Raw genomic sequence first — 27282 nt, forward strand, 5'->3', positions numbered from 1 at the left:
GGTTTCCAGGTAATCAGTCTTGTCTAAACAGGAGTTGTACGGACTTCAGGCAAGACCTGACAAGAGCACCAATGGACACAGAAATACCTCATCTAAAAACATGAAATAAATCCATAACTAGTCTATAGACCTCCTAAATACACAGACCAGTATATATCTGAGCACTGCTCAGTTTATTCTGGTTCCCACAAACTTCACCATCTGTACTGAAGTTGGAAATGAAGGACTGAGAAGAGGTCAAGAGGACTTGCACGAATGTTAAGCTTGAGCTAGGTGCATATCCCAGTGATTTAAAAAGTCATTTTACCAAGGCTTGGATGACCTTTGAAATCTCTTCATCACACAATCTCATTATGGATATTGGGAACTCCACCCTGGGACCCCCCTTCCCCCCCTTTTTCTTTTTTTTTTTTTCCTCTTAAACTTTCTCTCTGTACGTCTTCAATCACAAATCTTCAAGCCCACGGATATATTTATGCACAGTTTTAAGCAATACAATGTGCCACTCATCAATTTTCTCCCACTTTTTTTGTTTTAAAACTGGCACTGGATTGCAAAACCTAAGGAGGTCTAAAGAAAACTTTGGCCTGACACTTGTTGAAGACGGTCACCTGACTAACAGGGATGAAGATGTTGAAGCTGAGGCATTGAATGCTTTTTTTTTCCCTCGGTCTTTAATAATTCTGCTAGACCTTGGGCTCCTTGGTCCCCTGAGTCGGAGGACCACGAGTGTGAGAACAGTGACTTTCCATTTGTGGACACTGAAATTGTGAGGGACGGTTGTATCTGCTGAATGTTCACAAGTCCATGGGGCCTGATGGGATTCATCCCAGAGTACTGAAGGAGCTAGGACATGTTACAGCAGGAACCTTCTCGGTCATCTACCAAAGTCCTTGGGAGTCTGGGGAAGTCCCTGCCGACTGGAAGTTGCCAATGTTATTCCAATCCACAAAAAGGGCGTGAGGGAAGACCCAGGGAACTACAGACCTGCTAGTCTAACCTCAGTTCCTGGAAAAATTATGGAGAAGACATACTGGGTACGACTGAAAGGCATTTAAAGAATAATGCAATCATCAGGCACAGTCAACACGGGTTCACAAAAGGAAAGTCCTATTAACTAATTTGATATCCTTTTATGATGAGGTCACCCACCTCGTGGATGAAGGGAAGGCAGTGGATGTAGTTTTTCTGTATTTTAGTAAGGTTTTTGATACTGTCCCTCACAGCATCCTTCTGGACAAGCTGTCCAGCTGCAGGATGAGCAGGTTCACGGTGCACCGGGTGAAGAACTGGCTGAAGGACAGAGCTCAAAGGGTTGTAGTGAATGGTTGCAGTGGATGCCAACTGGCCGGCAACCGGTCACCAGTGGTGTTCCTCAGGGTTCAATTCTCGGGCCGGTGCTGGTCAATGTATTTATCCACAATCTGGGTGCAGGAGTCGAAGGCACCATCAGCAAGTTCGCTGATGATACCAGTCTGGGAGGTGCCCTTGACTCTCTTGAGGGACCAGAGGCCTTGCAGAGGGATCTGGATAGACTGGAGCCTTGGGCTATGGTTAATGGGATGATTAATGGCTGGAGGGCGGCCCTGCAGGGAGGGACCTGGGGGTGCTGGTCGGCAGCAGGCTCAGCACGAGCCAGCACTGTGCCCCGGCGGCCGAGGGCAAACCGCACCCCGGGGTGCACCAGACGCAGCACGACCAGCCGGTCGGAAGAGGCCATTGCCCCGCCGCATTCGGCCTGGCGCGGCCTCACCTTGAGCGCTGCGTGCGCCTCTGGGCCCCGCCACTGAAGCGGGACGTGAAGGTCCCTGAATGCATCCAGAGGAGGGCCAGGGAGCTGGTGAAAGGCCTGGGAGGAACGTCCTGTGAGGAGCAGCCGAGGACTTTGGGCTTGTCTAGGTTGGAGGAAAGGAGGCTGAGGGGCGACCTCGTCGCTCTCTGCAGCTTCCGGAGGAGGGGACGTGGAGAGGGGGGTGCTGAGCTCCTCCCTGGGATCCAGCGACGGGCCGCGTGGGAACGGTTCAAAGCCGCGCCAGGGGAGGTGCAGGCTGGACGTCAGGAAGCATTTCTTTCCCGAGAGGGCGGTCAAGCGCTGGAACAGGCTTCCCAGAGAGGTGGGCGATGCCCCACGCCCGTCAGGGTTTAAGAGGCTTTTGGACAATGCCCTTAACAACAGGCTTTAACTTTTGGTCAGCCCCGAACTGGTCAGGCAGCTGGACTAGATGATCGCTGTACATCCCCTCCAGCTGAAAATACTCTGCTCTATTCTTTTCTTAAAGGACTTAGACTACCTGTTGTGTGCCAGACTTACGGATCAGTGAGCCCACAGGCAGATTCTGGTCACGTTTTCAGAGCTGTTATGCATAACTCCCTCTCCCAATATGAACCTCATCGGTTTTGATAGTTTTGAGATTTCTGCTACACGTGACAGGAAATGCTTAAAAAAACAAAACAAAACTTAAGTGTGCAGTAAGTGGAGAGTTTTTCTCACAAATGTGAGCAACAGCCATATGGTCTCACCTGGGACATAGAAGACCAAGGCCCAGAGTTTGCTCCCTGCCAGAGAAAGCCGGGAACTGATTTCAGTCTCCTGCTTCCTCAGCGCAGGACTCGCCCAGGCAACCATTTCCATAACATTCTGTGTCCAGGTAATGCGGGTTCTCTTTGCACACCCATTTTGAAATACTACAGAAAAGGTAGTGTTGGGATCACCCTGCACGGCTCGACCTTAAGGAGAAGGAGCTGTGGCACTGAGAAGCTGGTAAACAGCTGGATACCTGCACGGCTCGGCCTTGAGGAGAAGGAGCTGTGATAAACAACTAAGAAGAAGCGAGGAAAACAGGAACACCTGCAGGCAGTGAATCCTGACTGTGTGAGAGGCGCGTGGACAGCGCGTGATATTTTGTATATAGCCAATTGCAATAATGTGTGTAACAAGCTGTAACCAATCATGAGTGTGTGTGTGCAGTGACTAAGTGAAAATCATGATATATATTGGAGTCGGACAAGACAATAAATGGCTTCGGAATATAACTCTCATAGAGTTGTGAAGTCCATCCTTCTCCCGCAACTGGTGACCCCGACGTGATACGATCTCTGGGATCTCATCGTTGAACACCGGTCGAGCGCAGAGGACGCCGCGGGAGAAGCCCGGTTGGAAGAATTGCAGTCAGCGGGACTGACGCAAGGAAAAAGAAAAAGGAATACGTTGCAACGGAGAAGCACCCAGCGAGGCGAGGTGAGTAACCGGGGCGGCATGGGGCAGAACACATCGCGTGAAGAAGGGGCGATAGTCAGACTCCTGCTGCATATGCTCTCTAAGAGAGGACTGAAATATGATGAATATACACTTAGAAGGCTTCTAATTTGGAGCCGAAAGAAAGGGTACCCCCCCGATCCCTCTGTGGCGTTTAAGGCAGAGACGTGGGAGGAGATAGGAAAAATGTTATGGGAGCATATTGAGAAAACTGCCGCAGAGTTAGTGACAGCGTGGAAGTTGATATTAACCACATTAAAAGCCTTAAAGGCAGAGAGAAAAGCTGCAGCTGATGTAGAGGAGGCTGTTAAACTGCTTTCAACCAATCCCTTCTTAACCGAGTCAGAGGGTCCAGGACCTTCAGCGACTCCGAATGCACCGCCTGAGGTGCCAGATGCACCGGGTGAACTGGCCGCATTAGATAAGTCAGAGAAACAGATCTACGATGATATATGTGAGGGCAAGACGGGACAAAGCTGCCCAGAACAATGTACTCAATGTTCCTCCGTGTGCCCATGTGAAAGATTGATGGGGCGGGCTTCACCACCCCCGAAACCACCCAGGCTTAAGCGATCGAAAGCCGTAGTTTTGAAGCCCTCAGCCGAGCCCCTGCCACCTTTACGGCCCCCGTTGCCTGATAGCAGTGATAAAGGAGAAGAGCCTGTTGTAGAGACTATAGGGAGGCAAGAGCCTAGAATGAAAGGCGACCCTAGGGAGCGGTGGAAAGACCTTTTTTTAGGAGCGATGAAAGACGAGGAAACAGAGTTACCGATGGCATTTCCTGTTAGTGTACAGCCTCACGGGCCCAATCGCTGGGACCCATTTCACTGGGACTTGATTAAGAAAGTGCGGAAGGCAGTACAAAATTAGGGCTTGCAATCACCTTTCACGCAAGCTCTATTAGATAACATATTCACGGGAATGATTCTTACACCATGGGATTGTCGGCAGATGATAGATATGTTGTTGACACCAACCCAAAGGTTATTGTGGGCAGACAGATGGTATAAACTCTGTATGCAAGAAGCCCTGAAAAACCTGGAACGTCAAGACTGCGATCCACTCCAGAACATTACTATGGAACAAATGACAGGCCAGGGACTGTTTGTGGATGTTAGATTGCAAGCTCAGCTGCCCTTAGAAGCCTTGCAATTAGTTGGGCGACTAGCGTTGAATGTGTTGCGAACAGTCCCTGAGGAGGGAAAGAGGCAACCATCTTACACTCAAATTAGACAAGGGAGAGATGAACCATATAAGTCTTTTGTTGATCGTCTGAGAGACACTTTGAATAAGGGGTATACCAATGAAGAGGCAAAACTAGCAGTGTTGTTGAATTTAGCGGTAGAAAATGCCAATGTAGATTGTAAAAGAATTTTGTTAACTTTGCCAAAAGAAGCAACATTAGTACAAATGGTAGAAGCCTGCAACAGAGTAGGCTCTGCCACACATCAGGCAGAGACACTCGCAAGTTCCTTTGCAGCAGCAATTAAGCCATTTATAAATGGAAAAGGGGAGAAAAAATGTTTTAATTGTGGAAAAACAGGCCATTTTAGAGCTCAGTGCAAGGCCACAAGGAAAGGACCTAGGCAGATTGAGACAGGTCATAAATCCTTCCAACAAGGACCCTTTCAGCAAGGAATAGGCCCAGCAGGAGCACCATGTGGTCGATGTCAAAAATTTGGTCATCAAGCCTCAGAATGTTGTTCAAAGTATCATCGGGATGGTATGAAATTGGGAAACGGGCGACCGAGCGCGAAGGCACCCCACACGACGACACAAATGGGGAAGCACCACCAGGCTGCTTGGCAAGCCTCAGCGCCCAAACCAGAGGGAGCACCAAAATTTCTACTGTGGAAACAACAGTAGAAGTTACTTTATGGGACATGTCGGTTTATGATGTCCCGACTAACGCGAATGGACCATTAGGATATGGATTGAGTGCTTTGTTATTAGGACGATCTTCAGCAACAAAGCAGGGACTTTTTGTTCTCCCTGGAGTCATTGACGAAAAAGGCCGTATTGTGCCAACCACTAGTCCTTGGAACACACCTGTTTTTGTGATTCCAAAGAAAAGTGGAAAATGGAGACTATTACATGACTTGCGAGAAGTCAATAAGGTATTGTGGACATGGGAGCCTTGCAACCAGGGCTACCATCTCCCTGTATGATACTGAAGTATTGGAAGCTTTTGATTATAGATCTCAAAGATTGCTTTTTTACAATCCCTCTGCATAAAGACGATGCCAAACATTTTGCATTCTCAGTCCCAAGTACAAACAAGGCGCAACCCATGCAAAGATATCATTGGACAGTATTGCCACAAGGCATGAAAAATTCACCCACGATGTGTAAAATTTATGTCAATTAGGCTTTACAGCCAATCAGAAAAAGGTGGCCTCAATATCTCATCTATCATTATATGGATGACATATTGTTGGCCGGTGATCAATTAAATTCGGAAGAAATGATTGGGGAGCTCGTTGAGCTTTTAAGACAAAGTGGGCTGCAAGTGGCGCCAGAAAAGATACGAGCTGAAGCGCCTTGGAGGTACTTGGGGTGGATGATCACTGAAACGTCGGTAACCCCCCTGAAGGTTGAATTAAGAATTCAGATTAAAGTGAAAATAATGATATATATTGGAGTCAGACAAGACAATAAATGGCTTTGGAATATAACTCTCATAGAGTTGTGAAGTCCATCCTTCTCCCGCAAGGTAGTCTTTTCCTTTCCAGCAAGTACAACTGTTTCCCAGCATAGCCAGAAGTAGGACAGATCGGGCAGGGAAGAACAACGCAACTAGAAGACACAGAACAGCATCCGTCTGCTGCAAACAAGGATCAAGAGGAAACATGCAGACTTAGCGTTAGCAGCAGCGAGATAACTCAAAAGAATACATTTACTCACGCAGCAGCTGTTCAGGCCTCTCATAAAAGACTTGCTCTAAGACCAATTGAATAAATAAGATTTCAAGTAGACTTCTGACGTAGTGCATTTGCAAAGAGAAACGATCCTGGTGGACACGCTCCCTACATTGCTTATACGTACATCAACGGCCAGCCTGAATAGAAACTTTTTCCCCCCTTCTCCTTAATGTGGGAGTAATAAAGGCAAGTAAGAGGGACAAGAAAATAACTTCAGGGCAAGGCAAGTAAGAGGGACAAGAAAATAACTTCAGGGCAATGGCATCTCTTTAGTTTGTTTGGAGAAGAAATAAAATAGGCTTTGTAGTGACTTTCAAACCACTACCTGCCTGGCCCTCTCCTCAGCACTCCTCATCGCCCTCTCTCCAGCACGGTGCGTCACATGCGACGCGTGCGTGCAACAGGCGACATGAGCTTCACCAACAACTTACCGGCAGTGAGACACCCCAACACCCTGCCCTGCTTTAAAGCAATCCCAGCTCCCGGGCTCCCCCCACGCCGAGCACTGCTGGACCCTGTCACCCCCTCACCCCTCCCGTCCCCAGCAGCACCGCACTCCTCCCCATACAACACACCCCAGACAAAAGAACTAAAAGGTGTGGGGATTTCAGGTTTTTCTCCCCCCAAATCAATTAGTACAGTGTGGTGAAAAGAACGAGCTCTTCCGAGTGATCAAACTGATAGTTTTATTTCCACCTGTTAAAAGAACTGTTTGCCTACCAGCAGAGTCCAACATAGATGGGACAGACAGACATGAATACAATTAAATACAGGAAAAATTTAACTATATACAACAAGACATACATTTACATAATGAAAAAATCTTTATATTATCTATCACTTCTTGCCAATGTGAAACATCACTGTAACTCAAATATATTGCAGGGGTTCTTTTCTTTTTTTCCCCCCCCTCTAAAAAAATGTGTAGCACAATTTATTATTGTCCAGATACTGAAAGCTTAAAATTCATGTTGAGATGCACAAAATTTGTGGCATTTCACAGGGTACACAAAAGCTAAAAACTTTTTTGTTAAATATTTTATAGTTTGTGGTATCTAAATTTCAATTAGTTCTATTTATTGAGACACAAACTCTAAAGTGATATTTACACAGAGGGAGTTGTGCAAAGTCACTTTAGGCTACGGCTGGTACGCGGCGAAAGATGCACGGATACGTGACTCGCCCTCGTCCCCAGAGCTGATCCCTTAAATCCTCCTCGTACAGTACCCGCCCAAGCCAAAATGGCCATAATTCATTCTTTCCTTTTTTTCTTTTTACGCTACTGGGAGAAAGCTGTTTCCATGGCCCTTAAATATCCTGACAGTTTTAGTGCTGGGCTGCTTCTCTTCAGGCAGCTGATGCTCTAAGCAATCTTTAATACTGTTCCATCATTTCTATGTTTTTTTGGGACACAAACACCAGCCGTTGCTGTCACCACACTATCCTAAGACTGCTGTAGTCCTTGCTTGTAGTTTACATCACCAATGGGTGCACGCCGTAACTCAACGCGTGCAACTTTTTGGCAGTTATCATATGGCCGTAATGCAGAAACTGCATGTTGCCGATAACAGGGCTGAACCACAGCTATTCCCAACCAGGGTGGGGAAGGTATTGCATTTCGTAAGCTAGCCTTTATGGAACAAAACTCTGTCTGCATGACTACATCCAGAAACATCCCTAAACACCCTCATAAAAAACCAAGTTACTTTTGGGTTGCAATCTTCAGTAAAGGACTTGAGACAGCTAATTAGAAGAGCTGCTTTAATTAAAGGCTTCCTAGTGATCCCTAGGACAGGCTAGCAAAGACACATCAGAGATGAATGGTAACTACATACATCCTACCATTGTGCTGCACCAGAGCACAGAATGGTGCTTCTGATGGATTTCATAATCAACCAACTGGTCAAAAGGCATTTTTATAGACCAAATTTCGACATTCATAGATGCAGCTACTGCATATCTGGATCATAAAAAACTTGTTTTAATCATCTCATCTACTTTCTGTTTGTATCAGCTCATCTGGGATTCCGTATCAGCTCACAGATTTTAGCTGGAACAGGTTTGAAGCAGACATTTATAACTCAGTCCTGGAAAAAAAATGCCAAAAGTGGCTGGGTAACAGTGCATAAACCCGTGTATTCCTGCCTTGCTCCAACAATAGGAATGCTATCTCCTAGGACATGCATCTGACTTCTCTTCTTGTTTAAAAATGCACATTTAATGAAAGCTGGACAACCCTCAGGGCAAAGGGAGATTAAACTCCTCTCTGAAAGAGCTGCCAGGTCAAGATTGCTACCCGACCTCTTTTAAAACCTCCACCTCCCAAATCCATGGCAATACAAGTATTTAATTTTTAATACTATGCACCGGTCTAGAACCAGTCAGGTGTCAGTACAGCAACTGAAGAGAACAAAAAAATGAAGGTATTGAACTTTAAGCACTACACTGCGTACACTTGATACAGTAAGAAGATCTGTAGGTAGTTTGATATTCAGCTGACAAGAGGACAGCATATAATTTGCTTCTTATTCATCACTAGCAAGCCTGGAGAAGACTATATTCTCCTTAGTAATCAGGAGAGAGCACTACAGAACAGTAGTAAACCCAAGAGACCATCTCATCCCATTAGAAAATAAATTCAGTGTTGTGATTCAAAGACAGGAATTCTTGGCAGTTAAAACAGTCAAAGTAGTATTTTCACATTGTACACGTTACAATTTGTCTATGGACTTTAGATCTCACGGAGTTCATAAAGACATCTACATGTTCAAGCCTTCTGCTTAAAAAACCTGATTGCTGGTTAACAGCAGGTTGGTTTATTGCATTACCCTGGTTATAAATCTAATCTTGATTTACGATAAAACAATCCATTGTCACAGAACTTACTCTACTGGGCAAAGATGGTATGGCAGAAAGCAATATATAGTCACAAGCTTCTGCTAGAATAAAAACAGAAGTGTAATGAAATGGCAAATTATTCATCTCTATCTGGAAAGGTAACTATTCCAGGTCTGCACGCGACAGTGGGAATAATTTAAAGAGTAAGAAATAACAAAACATTCAGACCCCTCTTATGTAAGCGTTAACAAAAGTAGAAGGAAATGGATTCGCTGCTTCCTTTCTGACATCAGCTGCTGGTCTACTTCAGAGACAGTCATAAATTTAACACTATAACTAGTGACATAACAAGAAGCAGCTTGGACCATAAAAAAAGCTGTCTATGTATGTACAAGTTATTCTCAAAAAAAAAAACAGGTTTATTTGGATGTGTGCACAACTTGCTGCTCTTTAACTCTTCAGAGCACAGAAAACATGACATTTTCCCCAAAAATCCAGTTGAGTCTGTCCTGAGAAATAGAAGTACTCATATATAAATGGGATGATATTGTCTGTGAGTGAGTTTCTTCCTACAGGTGGGGCAAGAGTTGGCATTCCTAAGGGAATCACGGAGGCACTGGCTACAGAAGACATGGCCGCATTTGGTTGACACAATCAGTCGTCCACTTTGCACAATCTGGAAGAAAAGAAAGCACAACAGGTATTTGGAGTAAAGAATTCCACTTTGCTCCTCTATTGGCACCAGGCTGATGGGACTGGGAGTACCGGGAATCAGTACATTACTATAATATTAAGGAACCCAAAGATCTTTCACTTGGAAAACACCTGGAAAGTGTTTCTCCCTCGACCTACACCCCTGAGGAATGAGTCCGAGTAACAAGCTAGTTTCACCTTGAATCCAAGGTCTGTACTTCAAGCCAGCTGTCTGTAGCGTCCCACATAACCCAAGAGAGCTGCGCAGCAAACCCTCTGCCCCGTTCTCCCTCCGACAAAAAAGAAACGATGGCAACATGTGGCTCCTTACCTCCGAGTAGCCATCCATGCAAATGGGACAGCTAACGGTACCAGACGGCCTTGTGGGAGAGAGAACAGAACCAGAAAGAACATGCATCCATTAATTTCACCATGCGTTGAGGGGGACCGGTACATAAAACGTCAAGTAATCATCCGACCGCGCAGACTAGCCGGGACGCACTTTGTCTGAAGATGCCCGCGCACCTTCAACTCTCCCCGTTTGTTGCATTTACTAAGTGGTCAGGGCCTCCCTTACCCAAAGGAAACAGCATCCTGCTTTGCATTAGGGGGAAGATGCAGTTAGTCACCGGCTCTATTACTACATGTCACAGCAGTCTCTGGCACTGTGCAGTATATGCACGGCAGTATTCGTCTTCAACAGGTCATAAATAAGATTTTGTAACCAAAACCTCTCTCTAGCTGTCCTTTCTAGAAGGGAAAGAAGTTGTCAGAAATGAAACATCCCCTATTCTAATGTAGCGGCATCCCAGTCCAGTAACATATTCATACCAAGAGCTCCTTCCTTAAAAGATGTAGTGCAGGAGCACACTAACATGAGGAAATATTAAAAAATAACTTTCTAGTTTAGCGAAGGAAAGACCGACTCAGGGGCTGTTACCAACCTGTGGTTACAGAGGTACCCCTCCTGCCTTCAGCCACCAGGATAGCTGTATCGCACGCACACTTACTAACAGACACAGGTATTCTGCATAAGGAATGTATGATACCATAAGTGCTGAACAACATTCTCTATCAGAAAGAGCTTCCTGCCACTTTTATTTACAGGTTAACCTCTGTTTTAAATGATTACGGTAAGCTGCTTTCATAAGTCTTTACCATAAACTTTACCATGGCTTCATTATGTCACCGCCCATGCTAAGCAACAGTTTGTAATGTTTTAAACAGGAATAGAAAGCATGAGATATCCTTCATCCCATCATCTTAAATACAAGCAGGGAGCACTACTAACACCTACCCCTAGCTTCACATAAATAATTTAACTCCATTAATTCTTCCATTTTTAGTACTCAAATTCTTTATGCAGCAGCTATAATACCAACTCTGTAATTAATTACAATTGATGATAACCTTCACAGAAGCAAGAGTAGTCTAACACTAGAGTAACACTGTAGGTGGCTCTGTGGCACTCTGCAGCATCTCAGTACCTTTCTGTCAACATGAAATGCTGCAGCACCAAGTTGTTTTAGCCTGACCTAAACAGAGCAGGAAGGCACATTCTTTAACAGAGAAGCCTGAGATTGAAGGAATAAAACATTAATTTTTTATTTTAACTTATTAGTGGGCTTTATTCACCTACCTACTTAACAACCAAAATTAAAAAAAAAATCTGCAAATCCATTGGCAAAATGCACTGTTTTAGAATACTATAAGCCCTTTAGGTGGTACTTAAGAACCGACACCCAAAATTTCAATACCCAAGTTCTCTCTTACATTGCCTTCCAGAATTCTAAAAGGCTCAAAGCACACCAGCTTTGTTAAAGCCTGTATTTTTTTCCCCCCAGACACTTTAAAAAACATTTATACCACAATTCACATGGTCTTCATCTTCCCTGGTCACATGAACATCTGATTTTGTTTAATTAGTCTAATAAACTGTGTCTTTCTTAATACAATAGAGTGCTCCTACAGCAGTTTACTGTCTCTCCACAGAATGGGTTCTTTACTGTGCAGGCACCTGACCCAAACAGCGACATTGCCATCTCACACACAAACATATCAAAAGCTCCATGACAAAGACGGGACAGAACAAAAACTGGTCATAACAGTATGGCCTCCACAATCGCCTTGCAAGTATTCCCTGGAAGAATGGTTACCGCTCCAAGAGGAAAAAGGCAGTCAACTGGCACAGTGTGTAAAAAAACAGTGAACGAGTTATTGAATGAAGTCTTTACTGGAATTTGCCAGGCTGCTGCCTGCTGGTGGCATGATAGCAAGCCTCATCTTCACTAATGAAAACATTTCCGTATCTAACATCACTGCTAAAGCTCTGCATGAAAAGTAAATGCAATACATTAGGAGCCATGGCCTGTGACTAATCCTCCTTCCTTGACATATCCCCATATTCATCTTTAAGGTGGTATGCAAAGTTGCACATCTGTATTGGGCTGGCTTTTCATCCTGCAGTGCAAACAGTGTCATTTAGTCATCATGTGAAGTGTGATGTTGTCCTTATTGAAAGTGGGAGCTAACTAGAATAAGCTAAGACTTCAAAGATAAGCCAAGATTCAGCAATATAACGGGAGTCCTGTACGCATAAGAAAAGTGGAATTCAACATTTGGTAGGTCATAAGGCATACATACTTTGAACTTGCAGTTTCATCTTCCAGTGGTCCCAGTTCTCGAGACACTTTATCTGTCACATACACATCATTATCTCTTGTTTCGTCTTCATCATCACTACTCAGTACACAGCTGTCCGACTGTCGCTGGCTTCTTAGTCTAAGATTTCTCCTTTGTCGTTGATTCTCTGCAATTTAATTTTGGTAACTTAGATATATTGTCATATATATCCCTGGAACTATCTTTGAAATGCATAATTATAAATAGTCTGTAACAGTTTGTATTTTAAGTGGACCATATACAGCTGGGTTAAAAGAAATCTTAAGCAAACTAATTTCCTAAGTATTTAAGGCTGAACATTTCCAGACATTGCGAATACTCTGCTACATATCAACACAAAATATTTGCTCTATTCGCACTACAAACAGCTAAAACATGACCTTAAAGATTCTCTGTGTCATTAGTTTCATATAGTTACACTATCTGTGAATAAATCTCCCCTATAAAGGGAGGCCATCTCTCCTAATTCTTACCAACAGAGAATGCCATGATGCTATGTTGAGGAATTGTGACAACTGCTGTGTATTATGGGGGACAGAGAGAGAAAGGACTGAACTTAAGCTTCCAAATAGCATTGTGATGTAGCACCTACACAACAAAAAGTCCTGCTAAAACACAGAGTGCTTTGTTCAGAAAGGTTCAGATGCTTAAATCTAAATATGTAAATTATGGAGCTGCTGTGGGTCCTCACTGCTCTATCCAGGTATGCTGCTAAGCTGTTCCACTCTATCTGTGTTAAACCAAACCCCCCTACTCAAAGGCAGTTTCTATAAAATGAGTTTTTTTAAGAACAGTACTTGGAAATTAGACGACTACTTTAAGCACTGTCTCCTTCAAAATTTCATCATCTTCCTCCTGAGTTAAGGTAACTTGAAAATGGAGTTATATTTCCCAAGACAAAAGGAGATTAAAAAAAAAAATTAATTGCCTGGTCTGTAACATCCACAAGTTAAAGAACTGCTGTTTACTTTCTAACAATTAGAAACCACGTGCAATAATTATCTCTGCAACTCCAGTATAAATGTAACAATAATCAAGCACTAATCAATTAAAATTACATAAACAGACACAGAATTAAACTTCCTTCCTGCGTAAGTATTCAGCTACTTTCATTGCAAGTAATTTTCACTTGCTCTGGTTTCAAAGCACAGAACAGATTACGTTCTAAGTAAGCAGCTAACAACATACTAATATATCTCAGATATTATAATCAGAACAAGATCTGAAAGATCTAAAATATTAACTTCTTTATAGCTATAACTATTTTAACACCTTAAGTGGAAAAAAAAATCCACACTTGTTAGTACTTGTTAGCAGTAAATTTGAGGTATATTAGACTAGATAACGTAAAGTGAACACTATGACCACAAATAACTTTCTTCTTTAATTCCTTCACTGCAATACAGGCTAAAAAAACCTTTCAACATTTTCTTATTCTTATTATCAATGCCGGGCTTACAGAAATTCTGTATTTGGAAAATAAGAAAAAATACTTTGAGCAGTTTTATGTGTTTTATCTCAGCTACTTTGTACAAGCTCTGATAGTGACTACCAAAAACCAATTGGATCCATTCCCTAAGACACAGGCCAGATACTTTAGCACTGTCCTTTGTCAGTGTCCATTTGTAAAGGCAGGTTCAACCATGCTGCTTAAGTAGATTGCAAAAGAAAAGTAAAAATTAAGTTTAGGAAAATTCCATTATCGATTGTGCTGGTTTTGGCTGGGGTAAAGATAATTTTCTTCTCAGTAGCTGGTATGGGGCTGTGTTTTGGATTTGTGCTGGAAACAGTGTTGATAACACAGCGATGTTTTCGTTACTGCTCAGCAGTCAAGGCTTTTTCTGCTGCTTCACCCCACCCACCCGTGATGAGGCTGGGGGTGCACAAGAAGCTGGGAGGGGAAACAGCAGGACAGCTGACTCCAACTGACCAAAGGGATAGTCCATACCATATGACATCATGCTCAGTATATAAAGCTGGGGGAAGAAGAAGGAAGGGGGCACATTCAGAGTGATGGCGTTTGATTTCCCACATAACCATTATGTGTGATGGAGCCCTGCTTTCCTGGGGATGGCTGAACATCTGCCTGCCCATGGGGAGCGATGAATGAATTCCTGCTTTTGCTTTGCTTGTGTATGTGGCTTTTGCTTTATCTATTGAACTGTCTTTGACTCAACCTATGAGTTTTGTCACTTTTATCCTTCCGATTCTCTTCCCCATCCCACGGCGGGGAGTGAGTGAGTGGCTGTGTGGGGCTTAGCTGTCAGTTGGGGTTAAACCACAACACAATTGTAAAACGTAAACTCACCTTCAACAATCTTGCATCAATATGTGTGGGAAGGGAGAGAAAAGAAAATACAATTAGACTTTTGCGTGCACCCCCAGCGTGACATACAAACACCACATAAGCTAAGCAATTACAACAAAACAATCTAAGCATGGTACGTAGGATATCACTCTCTTATTTTGATTAAGAATGTTAAAAGTAGCAGTAAATTAGCTGCTGCTCTGAAAACAAGTGGTTGCTTGTGGTCCTGCTCAGGCTGCTGCAAAGGGATAGCAATGGAGGCAGCTTAGGAACCATCTGAACACCCTCCTCCCTGCTCCCCAGTTTCGGTACCCTCGTTTGGCGGAGGCTGGAGGAGATCCTTTCCCCCTTTTTCCCTCACACAGGCAAATTCAGGTGTGACATCCATAAACACTTCACATTAGGTTAGCAGCTGCTGAAGATAAAAAACCCCAAACCCAAACCCGCTGCTGTCTTTGGCGGAACTAGAACTTTCCACTGCAAAGGCTCAGGAGCAGTCCCAGCAGGAGATACCCCGCTTCTATGCCTGCTGCTTACTTCTGGTTCTGCACAGCAGCAGTGGCATCCCAAAACTGAGGTTATGAACTACACTGTGGATGGGATCGAATACGATTCTGGAAACAAAAAACATCAGTAAAAAAAGTGGATTTTTTTTAAAGACTTCTTGGAGTGATAAACTGAGCTACTTTGCACCATGGTGAGCTACAGTTGCGCTTGGCATGTCTCTGTCAGGAGAGCCTGAAACCAACGTTGCAGATGAACACTTTATTTCTGTGCAGTCAAAGACAAAAAGTAAAAGAATAACAGTTAATTTAAATCATTAGCCTACAACTTTGATGTACCTGGAACTATATTACCTATAACTGGTATATATTCTCCCCAAGTTGTGGAGAAAGGAGCTATTTTAGATTACTTTTCTGCTATCTGTGAGTGCATTTCCACAGCAGCTTCAGTGTTGACCTGCAGCACATGGCTTTCATGCACTGACAAGTCAACATTGAACTTCAAACTTATCCCTAAAGCCAGATTCTATCAGGGAGCACAACACAAAACTAAGCTGACCACAAGATTTAGATAAGCGTGCCATTCACTACTTACCACAACAGAATCATTGTGAGTTAGATCAACGACTACAGGATCAGAAGATTCACATGTGAGATCTACGACTTCTTCTCCAGCTTCAAAACACAATGTTAGAATCAGGATCAGAGACTGCAGAGGAATAAAGTTGTCTGCCACTATATAACAGGCTGTTGTACCATTCAACCTTGCCCTATCCCTCCTCTCTTCCTTAACGTATCCAACATTTCGTTCAAGCTTTGCCCTCAACAGTCCACGTAGAGCATTACCACCGCTGTCTTCTGTAAGTTGCAATGCAAGAGAAAGAGCAGCTTAGGTCCTCATACAGTTTTGCTGTATGACAACAGCTTGTGGAAGGTACACAGCAATAGATTATTCACCTAACATAGGAGAATGTTTGTCACACAGAATAAAACGTGAATCACATAGGATAAAGTAATTTTACAGAACCATGCTGTAAACGTTCCTGTCTCAGGTCTCTTCCAATTTCGTAATTCAAATGCACAACAAAAACTGAAAAAGCCACATAACTACCTGGAGACCAACAGTTACTTTTCAACTTTCGTAGGATTTCAGAAGGCAATTTAAGTATCTATTTAAAGCCTCAAGGAGGCTTTTGAAATTCTGATACTTTTTTTAAAAACGTACTGAGTACTGCCTCTCCCTTGAGGGATGGGGCATGACTAGTGACAAATTTTTAGTTATCTTAAAACTTGGGAGTTCCCAGACTTAGTTCGCCATTATCTGTAGTGGCAGCTGCAGTAACTCCCAGCTCATCAGACCAGGCACTCAGATGTTTGAGCAACATTTCAGTACCTTTCTTGCACAACTCATCTATCACTAGTGGCATCGCATCGCAGTAACAAACTAAACCAGTTGTCAGTAGGCTTGTTGTTCACAGGTGTCATACTAGACACTTTCTAAAAAGAAGAGGTTTCCCTTCCTCCCCAGTAAAGGGCCTAGAAACTGGCAAAAATACACGTTAAGTGGGACCTCAGCCCTCCAGAAGCAGTTTATGTTCTTAGCAAGTTAAAAAGAAAGCTTACCACTTTCTTCAAGTTCTATTGGCTCTGCTTCTGAAGCCAGTTCTGCAGTAGAAGCCATCAGCCTGTTTCGTTTCCGCGCCTGCCTAGAATTAACTGCTCCTCCACGGCGCTTTCGTTGAGTCTAAGAGAAAACAAAGCCTTAGCATTTTCTTTAGGAGCAACATTAATATGGCCCTCACCTTTGCAGCACCAATGAAAGCACACACGGATACACAAAACACTTCCCTGAAAGGCTGCAATATGTAAAGAATGGTGACATGGGTCATTCCTACCTGAACACATCACATCTAGCTACAACAGAGGTGTTGCCAAAGTCAGAAAGGCATACCTCCTGTATCACAACCACCCCCATAAAGAAGAAAAGATGGGTTATAGTTGTAGGCAACTCCCCTCTGAGGGCAACAGAGGTTTCAATACGCTGGACAGACCCTCCTCTTAGGGAAGTCTGTTGCCTCCCCAGGGCCCAGGTTAAGGACATCACTAGGGAACTTCCTAGCCTGATTCTTCTATGTGGGTCGAGATGAAGCTGCAACTCATAGGGCAAGGGTGATCAAAAGAGACTTCAGGGCCTTGGGACAGTTAGTAAGGCAATCTGGAGTACAGGTTATTTTTTCCTCCCTCCTTACAGTTGTGGGTAGCAACACAGGAAGAAATAGACAGGCCCCGTCTGTTAATGCATGGCTCCATGACTGGTGTCACTGCCGCAATTTCATTTTTTTTTGATAATGGGATGGCCTACACAGCACCTGGCTTGCTGGCATCGTATGGGATTAACCCTTCTCAAAGGGGGAAGAGGGTCTTTGCTCACAAGCTAACGGGGCTTACTGACAGGGCTTTAAACTAGACTTGAAGGGGGGACACACAACATCAGGCTTGCCCGTGACAAGCTGTGGGATGACACACCAAAGTTAGAGGGACAGGGTGCCAGCGAGGCCCCTCAGCCTGTTGCTCTGAGATGTGCTGGCTACACTGCACCACACTTGAAGTCTTACGGAGATGAGCCACAGGCTCCTGAGGTAATAGGAGCCAACAAGGAAACACGAGCAAAAGACCTCAAAGGAATTAAGGGGTGTTCCTCTAAGAAGTTGACTTGGACAACAGCCCAGTTGAAGTGCCTCTACACCAAGGCACCCAGCATGGGCAACAAACAGGAGGAGTTGGAAGCCTCTGCACTGCTGGAAAGCTACGACCTTGTTGCCATTACTGAAACTTGGTGGGATGAATCCCACAACTGGACTGCAGCTATCGATGGCTACAGGCTGTTCAGAAGGGACAGGTGAGGGAGGAAGGGCAGAGGTATTGGCCTCTACATCAAGAAATGGCTAGAATGTAAAGAGCTGTCTCTGAAGAACAGCCACAGGGAGGCTGAAAGCTTACGGGTAAGAATCAGAGACCAAGGCAACAAAGGGCACCTTGTGGTTGGTGTCTACTACAGGCCACCCAGCCAAGGGAAGTCTATTAATGAAGCCTTCTCACTCCAGCTACAGGAGGCATTGTGCTTGCAGGCTCTCATCCTGCTGGGGGACTTCAACCACCCCAACAGCTGCTGGAAAAGTAGCAGAGTGAGCTGTAGGCAATCCAGGAGACTCCTGGGGTGCATGGAGGATAACAACTTCCTGTGCTAGGTAATAGACAGCTCTACCAGAGAGGATGCCATACTGGACCTGTTGGTCACCCACACAGGTGAGCTAATTGGTGACATCAAGATTGGAGGCAGCCTGGGCTGCAGTGATCATGCACTGGTGGAGTTCGCAGTCCTGAGGGATACAGGGCAGGCAAAGAGTAAAAGAGTAGAAGTCAGGACCCTGAATTTTAACAAAGCAAACTTCCAGCTCTTCAGGGAGTTAATCAATAGGACCCCCTGGGACACTGCCCTTGGGCACAAAGGAGCAGAATAGAGCTGGCAGATCTTTAAGGATGCTTTCCACAGAGCACAAGAGTTCTCGATCCCCAGGTGTAAGAAATCAGGAAAGGAAGGCAGGAGACAGCATGGCTGAATCAATACCTGCTGTGCAAAGTAAAGGGCAAGAAGGAAATGCACAGGCAGTGGAAGCAGGGACAGGTATCCTGGGATCAGTACAGGAACGCTGCCCAGTTGTGTAGGGATGAGGTCAGGAGGGCCAAGGCAGGCTGGAGCTGAACATGGCAAGGGATGCAAAGAATACTAAGAAGGGCTTCTACAGGTATGTCAGCCAGAAAAGGAAAGTCAAAGAAAGCGTAACCCCCACAACGAGCAAGGCTGGCAGACAGGTAACAAGGGATGAGGAGAAGGTTGAGGTACTCAACAGCTTCTTTGCCTCAGTCTTCACTGGCAGTGTCTCTTCCCACTCCTCTTGAGGGGATGGCCTGCAAGACAGGGACTAGAGGAGCAAACCCTCCCACTGTAAAAGATCAGGTTTGAGACCACCTGAGGAACCTGAACATGCACAAGTCCATGGGACCTGATGAGATACATCCCAGAGTCCTGAGGGAATTGGCTGATGTAGTTGCGAAACCACTCTCCGTATTTGCAAAGTCATAGCAATCAGGTGAAGACCCTGGATACAGAAAAAAGGGAACCATTGCACCGACTTTTAAAAAAGGGTCAAAATGAGGACCCTGGGAACTACTGACCTGTCAGCCTCAGGTCTGTGCTTGCAAAGATCATGGAACAGATCCTCCTAGAAGCTGCACTAAGGCACATGGAGGACAGGGAGGTGATTCAAGACAGCCAGCATGGTTTCACCACAGGCAAGTCCTGCCTGACCAACCTAGTGGCCTTCTATGATGGAGTGACCACATCAGTGGACAAGGGAAGAGCTACGGATATCGTCTATCTGGAATTCTGTATGGCCTTTGACACAGTCCGCCGCAACATCCTTCTCTCTAGATTGAAGAGATACGGATTTGATGCGTGGACTGTTCAGTGGATGACAAACTGGTTGGATTTGGTTGGTTGGATGGTTTGGTTGGTTGGACCCGTGAGGGGTCTGGAGCACAAGTCTTATGAGGAGCGGCTGAGGGAACTGGGGCTGTTTAGTCTGAAGAAGAGGAGGCTGAGAGGAGACCTTATTGCTCTCTACAACTACCTGAACGGGGGTTGTGGCGACGAGGGTGTTGGTCTCTTCTCCCAAGTAACTAGTGATAGGACAAGAGGAAATGGCCTCAAGTTGCGCCAGGGGAGGTTTAGATTGGATATTAGGAAAAATTTCTTCACTGAGAGAGTGGTCAGGCATTGGAACAGGCTGCCCAGGGAGGTGGTGGAGTCACCATCTCTGGAAGTGTTCAAAAAACGTGTGGATGTGGCGCTTCAGGACATGGTTTAGGGGACATGGTGGCGCTGGATTTATGGTTGGACTTGATGATCTTGAAGGTCCTTTCCAACCTAGTGATTCTGTGAGTCTGTGATGGTCACATCCAGGGGGTAGTGGTCAATGGCTCAATGTCCAGATGGAGATCGGTGACAAGTGGTGACCCTCAAAGGTCGATATTGGGACCAGTACTCTTTAGTATCTTCATCAATGGCACACAGATTGAGGGCACCCTCAGCAAGTTTGCAGAGGACACGAAGCTGAGTGGTGCAGTTGACAGACCTGAGGGATGGGATGCCATCCAGAGGAACCTGGACAACTTCGAGAAGTGGGCCCGTGCGAACCTCATGAGGTTCAACAAGGACAAGTGCAGGGTCCTGCAAGAAGTACTCGTGGGTACCGGTGGATGAAAAGCCAGACATGAGCTGGCAATATGTGCTCACAGCCCAGAAGGCCAACCACATCCTGGGCTGCATCAAAAGAAGCAGGTCAAGGGACATGATTCGGGATGTGATTCTGCCCCTCTACTCCACTCTGGTGAGACCTCCCCCTGCAGTGCTGCATCCAGCTCTGGAGCCCTCAGCACAGGAAAGACATGGACCTGTTGGAGCGGGTCCAGAGGAGGCCACAAAAACGATCAGAGGGATGGAACACCTCCCCTGTGAGGACAGGCTGAGAGAGTTGGGGTTGTTCAGCCTGGAGGAGAGAAGGCTCTGCGGAGACCTTATTGCAGCCTTCCAGTACTTAAAGGGGGCCTACAGGAAAGATGTGGACAGGCTTTTTAGCATGGACTGCTGTGATAGGACAAGGAGTAATGGTTTTAAACTAAAACCTAAACTAAAAAGACAGTAGACTTAGACTGGATCTAAGGAAGAAATTCTTCACAATGAGGGTGGTGAAACCATGGCACAGGTTACCCAGAAAGGTGGTAGATGCCCCATCCCTGGAAACATTCAAGGTCACATTGGACGAGGCTCTGAGCAACCTGGTCTAGTTGAAGATAACCAAGCTCCTTGCAGTGGACTTGATGACCTTTAAAGGCCCCTTCCAACCCCAAAGATTCGATGATCAAGGAAAAAACGTCACCAGTTGGGTCACAAAGAAAAAAACATATCGTGATGGTGTGCAAACGAGAAGACTAGTTCTCAGTTATATCAGATGACAGTTTTCAGCCAACCATTCGAATCACTCTGCCCTGAGGTTTTTGCTCACACTGCAAGCATTTCTGAGCTATTGCTAGCTCCTAGAGAGATTCAAAATCTTAAGTAATCACAGAACATGAAGTTATGTGAAGTTTTAATATGCTTATGTTCCACTGCATTTGCTACAAACTCTTAAAATCCTTTCTAGAAGTACCCTAAACAACACGTTTTAAGAATCAGTTTGCATTGACTAGCAAAACACTTACTGTGCTCATGGTGTTTCTTGATCAAAAACCACCGCAACAGCAAGAGGTACAAATACCAAAAAATTAATTGCAAGGAAGCTACAGCTATCAATTCCTTATATTGCTTTAGGTAGTACACTGTAACAAAGTCCGGATTTCTCAGGGACAGAGAACGATGCTCTTCCAAACCTGTAGGAAAAGAAGAGAGAAGATGACCATCTGCAATGCTTGTTCTCCTAAATACACCCCCGCTCCAAGATTCCCATTCCTGAGCCACCAGTCTCTGTCCAAAGCTGGAGGGGAAGTCCCAGAGTTTGGTATTTGAGCCTCAGACACCTGCAGCTGAAAGGCCTGAAAGCCTCAGTCGTTCTTACCCATCTCCTAAACTGAAGACCAAAATAAGCTAGTTTGTTAGCAAGCTAGAAAAACACTAAGGAAACCCAATTAAGTTTAACTAAAAAACAACTGACTGACTCTCGGGGCAATGTCTGTGTGTGGGTAGGAATCACTGGGAATTGCAGCCATCTTCAGAGAACAAAAAATTATGGATAAGCAGTTCTCTTCTCCAACCCATCTCGAGATTCCAACAGGCGGGCTCTCAGCAGCTTGAGAGGAACCTAAAGCAAGTGGAGCAGAGAAATTTCAGTTTAAAATATTCACAGATCTGCAAGAGAATATGAGTTTACAGTAGCTATTCTGTGGCAGCTGTGGGTGTGCATGCTCCTAGCCAGCAGGCTGCAAACTGCTAAGCGGGAAGAGGTAAGAAGCAAGCATAAAGTCAGTTATGAGTAGCTGGCATGGTATTGAAGTTCACATCTTAAATCTTGCTCATGGTACAATGAGCTTTGCATGCTTCCCCCTACTGTTCTTAAGGTCTAAATCTGATTTCACCTGTTAAGGAAGAAAGCTTTTCTGACAGCCTTACCAACATTCTTGGCAAGATCCTATTTTACTCACTTCACTGAATTTTTGGAATAGCGAACAAAAACTTTTAAAACAAGACCATACCAAATTCTGCACTCATACAAAACAAACCAGACAGACGGTTCTGTGAGCACATCTTCTAGGTGCTATAGGAGTTCCTTGCTCAATATGATTATTATTCATAGGTTTGGTTTTGAAGACAAGGGGAAAAGGGAGGTGAAGCAAGAAGCAGGACACACAGCACGAGGGATGGAGGAGAGGGAGAGAATCATGCCTAAACCTAGCATGTCTGCTCTTTCAAACTAGTTGTTCAAAGACAAGTACCACTTTCATCTAACAGCTACAACTGAAACTGAAAATAACTCAGGCAAAACAGTTTTCTGCACACAGCAGGAAGATGAACAAGTGCGCAACATATGAGGTATATTGAAAAGTTATGCCATTAGATTCTTTACAAGTTTATTTCATCAAGAAAGCAGAGACTTTTTTCTTGATTCACCTCAGATATGGAATTGGAAAAAACACCTGGACATTAAAAAGCTGGGAAATGTTAGTTTGTACACACATCTGAGGATTATAAAGAAATAAGCTTTATATAAGCTTACTTTAAATTACAAACTGCTAGAATTGGTTTTGAATAGAACCTGTTAGAGCAACCTGATACACTGACATATCTGCACTGCTGAGATAGAGCAAAAAAACACATCTAATGCATTCACTAGACAACATGGGCTTGGGCGTAAAATACCCAGGTTTCACAAGACTGCGCTTTCCGGATTTAACACCGAATACAACCCAGTACAATGGTACATTGACAAAGTATCTTTAGAAAGGGTTAAAAATATGGGGGGGGAACAACAGCACCTGGAATGACTCCAAACATCATATGTTGCACAGATTCTCTTTGGCCACAAATAGCTTAAGTGCCAAAGAATAGCTATCACAGAAGAACACAAAACAAATTAACAAAATTACGGTGAAAAGAAAACCAAAGTAATATGCATTAGAAGACCCATCATGCTAAGACCACCTTACCCACATATAATATTCACACACTTCTTTACCAAGATACCAAGGAGCAGATTATTTATAGGATTACTATGACATGTATCAGACAATCATAGAACCACAGAATCTTTGGGTTGGAAAAGGCCTTTACATGTCCAACCCCCCTGCAGTGAGCAGGGACATCTTCAACTAGATCAGGTTGCTCAGAGCCACGTCCAACCTGACCTGGGATGTTTCCAGGGATGGGTCATTTACCACCTGGGCAACCTGTGCCAGGGTTTCACCACCCTCCTTGTGAAGTATTGGACCTTAAAGTCAACACAGGACAGAGCCACTTTTTGAACTAAGTGACAGAGAATACCACTGCTATTTAGATGGTTTAATTTTCAGAATCTTACAACATCGGCAATAGGCTTTCTTTATACTTAATACAGCGAGTATAGATAAGGCACAGATGTTCTAGCTGCTAAAGGCTCAGATCTTAACCTCTTCAGAAGCTTCTGAAGAAGGAAGTTGAGAATGGATACCCATAGGAAAGCTCATCACTGTAAAACCACATTAAAATAAATCATCATAGGCTGGTTCATCAGTATCAACACAACACAGCTCAGGAGAGTCATGTTTATAAAGAAAATCAGACTCCTGGATTTCATTAAGACTATGGAATGACTCTCATGATCCAGCAACTTTTTTTTTTTCTTGTAAGAGCAAACGTGTTTTGTGGAGCTATAGATTTCCACATGTTACTGGCTTTCTTGGGAAACTTGGTTGAAAGTTAATTACCTGAACTATAAGAATGAGTAGCAAAAACAAAGCAAAGCTTATTTCTTGAATAGACCAAGTTAGCAGTCCCTAAGAACAGATGTAAACAAAACAGTTCCAAGTTTTGCACATTTGGAGACATACTAATCAATAAGAATTCCTTAAAGATTTTCAAAACCTCAGGACCACTCAATTCAATAATATGATTTGTTATACAGGACTGGATAGCCTAAATTAAGTCATAAGGTCTATGTGCTCCTCCTCCAGCAGTCACTATGAAACCCAGCATGAAGGCTCCCCAGACTGGATAATACAAAGAGTTACTGCATCAACCTCCCCCCCGCCCTCAACCCACAGGCATTAAATAGCTCCAGCTGAAGCTGTTAGTGAGCTCATCTATTACACTTGTAGCAAGATGCACTCAGACATCAATTCAAAATTCTATAATTAAGATCTAAAAGAAGTGCAAAAGAAGAGACCTTTTTATTTTTTAAAATGTGAAAATTTAGCACATCAACTTAGCAAGCCAATAAATACTTTCAACATTTACAGACATTTTATTGCATCACTGCAGGATGATACCATACCATAACCAGCCACTCCCCCTTCCTCTCATACGCAGAGCTCTGCATGTGCAGCTTTTGTTCCCGTCATTTAGCTCTCCCAAGGGCTTAAGTAGAGTTGTCTTCATAACAACAAAGTTCAAGGTTTATTCTAGCTAGCTCACTAGCATTTTAAGGACTATATCCACCAACCTTTCTATGTACAGGTAATTACTTGAGAAAAATAAAGGTAAAGTCATCTAAATTAAGAATGTTTACACTAGGAGTAAAAAAAGTATGGATCTGGGAATCAATATTCAAGCCTCCTGTTAAATTTTTTCCTCTATTAAAAAGTTACCATTTTCACTAAGTTGAAGTTGACCTAATTTAACACGCTTGAATTACAATTCTAAAAAAAATGGATTCTCTAGACAACATAACCTGAAAACTTTTCTTACACCATTCTGGAAACAGTCTTGGTCTTCCACATGCCTAGCATGAATTGAAGCAAATTAGTTTAAGGAAGAAGCATATATTTTTACCATGTCTCACTAATGTAAACAAGATTTTACTTCATAGTCATCCTAAACGTTACAAACACGCTGAAGTAACTACTTGAAGAAAGCAATAATGGTGGTTGAAATGTTTGGTGTGTGCAAGGAACAGGTGACAAGAACAGTATACATTGTATTTGTCAAAACATGATATACTATGCTTTTTAAGACTTTGCTTCTTATTTCCACTCTTAAGACCTCTCTTTGCACTCCTAACAACAGGAAACACAGTATCAAAGACACAAGAACATATAAAAAAAATTTCTGTGGTCAGAAGATGCACATACCAATCACAAAGTTCTAAACTTAAATGTTTTTTTCACAGGGAACAGTAATCTGCTATTTTACTCTTTCAAAACTTTCCTGTCGTGTACTTCCAGTACCTTTAAAGCCATTCTCATTTTTTTCAGATACACTATGACAACTTCAGTGAAAACAGATGCTGAGACTATTATGTTTTATCCAAATTAGGTCAAGCAGTCCCATTCTACAAAAGGTTGGTGACGCTATAAAAAGAGTAAAGATGAGATAAGCAGCCTACCATAGAGATATACTAGCCTACCTGCTCTAAGCAGTCAGCTACATCTACAGACAAATAGGACATATGTTTATGAGCAGCCTAACCCAAAACAAAACAAAATTAAGAAAACATACAGAGGGAAAAAAAAAAACCCTCACACACCCAAACCTTTCAGTTGGCCAGATGTTCTATTTCAGAAACAATAACAGAGATGAAGACTGACCAGAAGACAAGCTCGTCGTTGCTCTTGTGTGCAGAAATTTCTCTGAAGGAGGCTACAGCTTACTTTCAATAGCCCCAAAACAAGATACAGAAGAAATGAAAAAGAAGTTCTGTAATGGAGGTGTCGGGGGATGCTGAGGTAGGAGAAGCGCTCCCTCCACTCCTGCACAAAATGGGAGGACAGGCTAACAACTTCACGCAGTTACATGTACTGCCTGTGCTGAGCCACCCCTCTCCCTCCAGAGAAGGGGAAGGCCATCGCCTCTGCCCCAGCACTCGGACGTCTCAGCCTGAAGGCTCCCTCTGTGCGGCCCTCGCAGCAAATGCTGTTTGGGACCCAGCAAGCCCCGCAGGCGGCTGCGCGGCCAGTCTGCACGGCCCGTCTTCCCAGGGGATGCGGGGCAGAAGACGGCCGCAGGTCTCGCTGCCCCCGGACCGCAGCGCTGCCGGCCGCCCGGCGCTGAGGGCAGCAGGGCAGCGGCGCTCGCAGGCCCCGGAGAGGCGGCGGAAAACAAACAAAAAAATAACGCACGGCCGGGGGAGGGGGAAGCTGGACGCGCCACTCAGCTGCCCAGGCGGGGTGAGGGCAGGCCGCGGGCAGCTGAGGGTGAGCCCCCCAGAGCGGCCGCAGTGGCGGGCAGGGCCGGCCCGGGCCCCCGCTCCGGGCCCGGAAGAAGGTCTTGGTCACCGTCCCCGCCGCAGACAAGGGGGCAGCGCCGGCCCGGCCCGGCCCCGCCGCGCAGGGCCCAGCTCCGCGCACCGGCGGAAGAAGCCCCGTCTCCCCCCACTCCCCTCAGCGCTGGCCCGCCCCCACCGCGGCTGCCTTCCCCCGCGCCCATCACCTGCCGCCCGCCGCCCCGGGCGCCTGCGAAAGGCGGGGCGGGCCGGGGGCGCCGCTCCTACCCCCCGACAGAGCCCCCTGGCCTGCAGCACTCACCCTCAACGCCCGGCCCGGCAGCGGCGTACGGCAACGCCCGCCTCCGCTCTCCGGCCATTGGGGGAACCTCGATCTTGCTACTCGCAGAATGGTCGCCGCGCACGTCAATTAGGAAGCGGTGAGGTGGAGGCCCCGCCTCGTATCCGGCCCCGGGACGTGCTGGGAGTTGTAGTTTCGCGGGCAGCTCGGGGCGAAGCGGGCGTGAGGCCTGTGCGGGGCTCCCCGGGGTCTGCTGTCCCCTCATGGCAGGGCGCCCTGTCCCGGAGAGTAGGTGGCTGCCCCTTGGAAGCTCCTCCTCGGCGCCAGGGCTAG

General features: G+C 44.9%; 1 protein-coding gene across 1 annotated transcript; it reads right to left on the reverse strand.

The window, feature by feature from the left end:
• Positions 1-9541: 9541 nt before the first annotated feature.
• LOC309404453 (E3 ubiquitin-protein ligase RNF4-like) lies at positions 9542-27214 on the reverse strand (the record flags this gene model as incomplete). The annotated part of the gene is given in 8 exon segments (XM_081998924.1): positions 9542-9691; positions 10040-10088; positions 12352-12517; positions 15790-15876; positions 16825-16945; positions 21523-21543; positions 21545-21690; positions 26971-27214. Coding segments are annotated over 8 exon segments (984 nt in total).
• Positions 27215-27282: the final 68 nt, after the last annotated feature.

This window comes from Phaethon aethereus (genome assembly GCF_964289735.1).
Source record: "Phaethon aethereus genome assembly, chromosome: 4".
Taxonomy (NCBI): Eukaryota; Metazoa; Chordata; class Aves; order Phaethontiformes; family Phaethontidae; genus Phaethon; species Phaethon aethereus.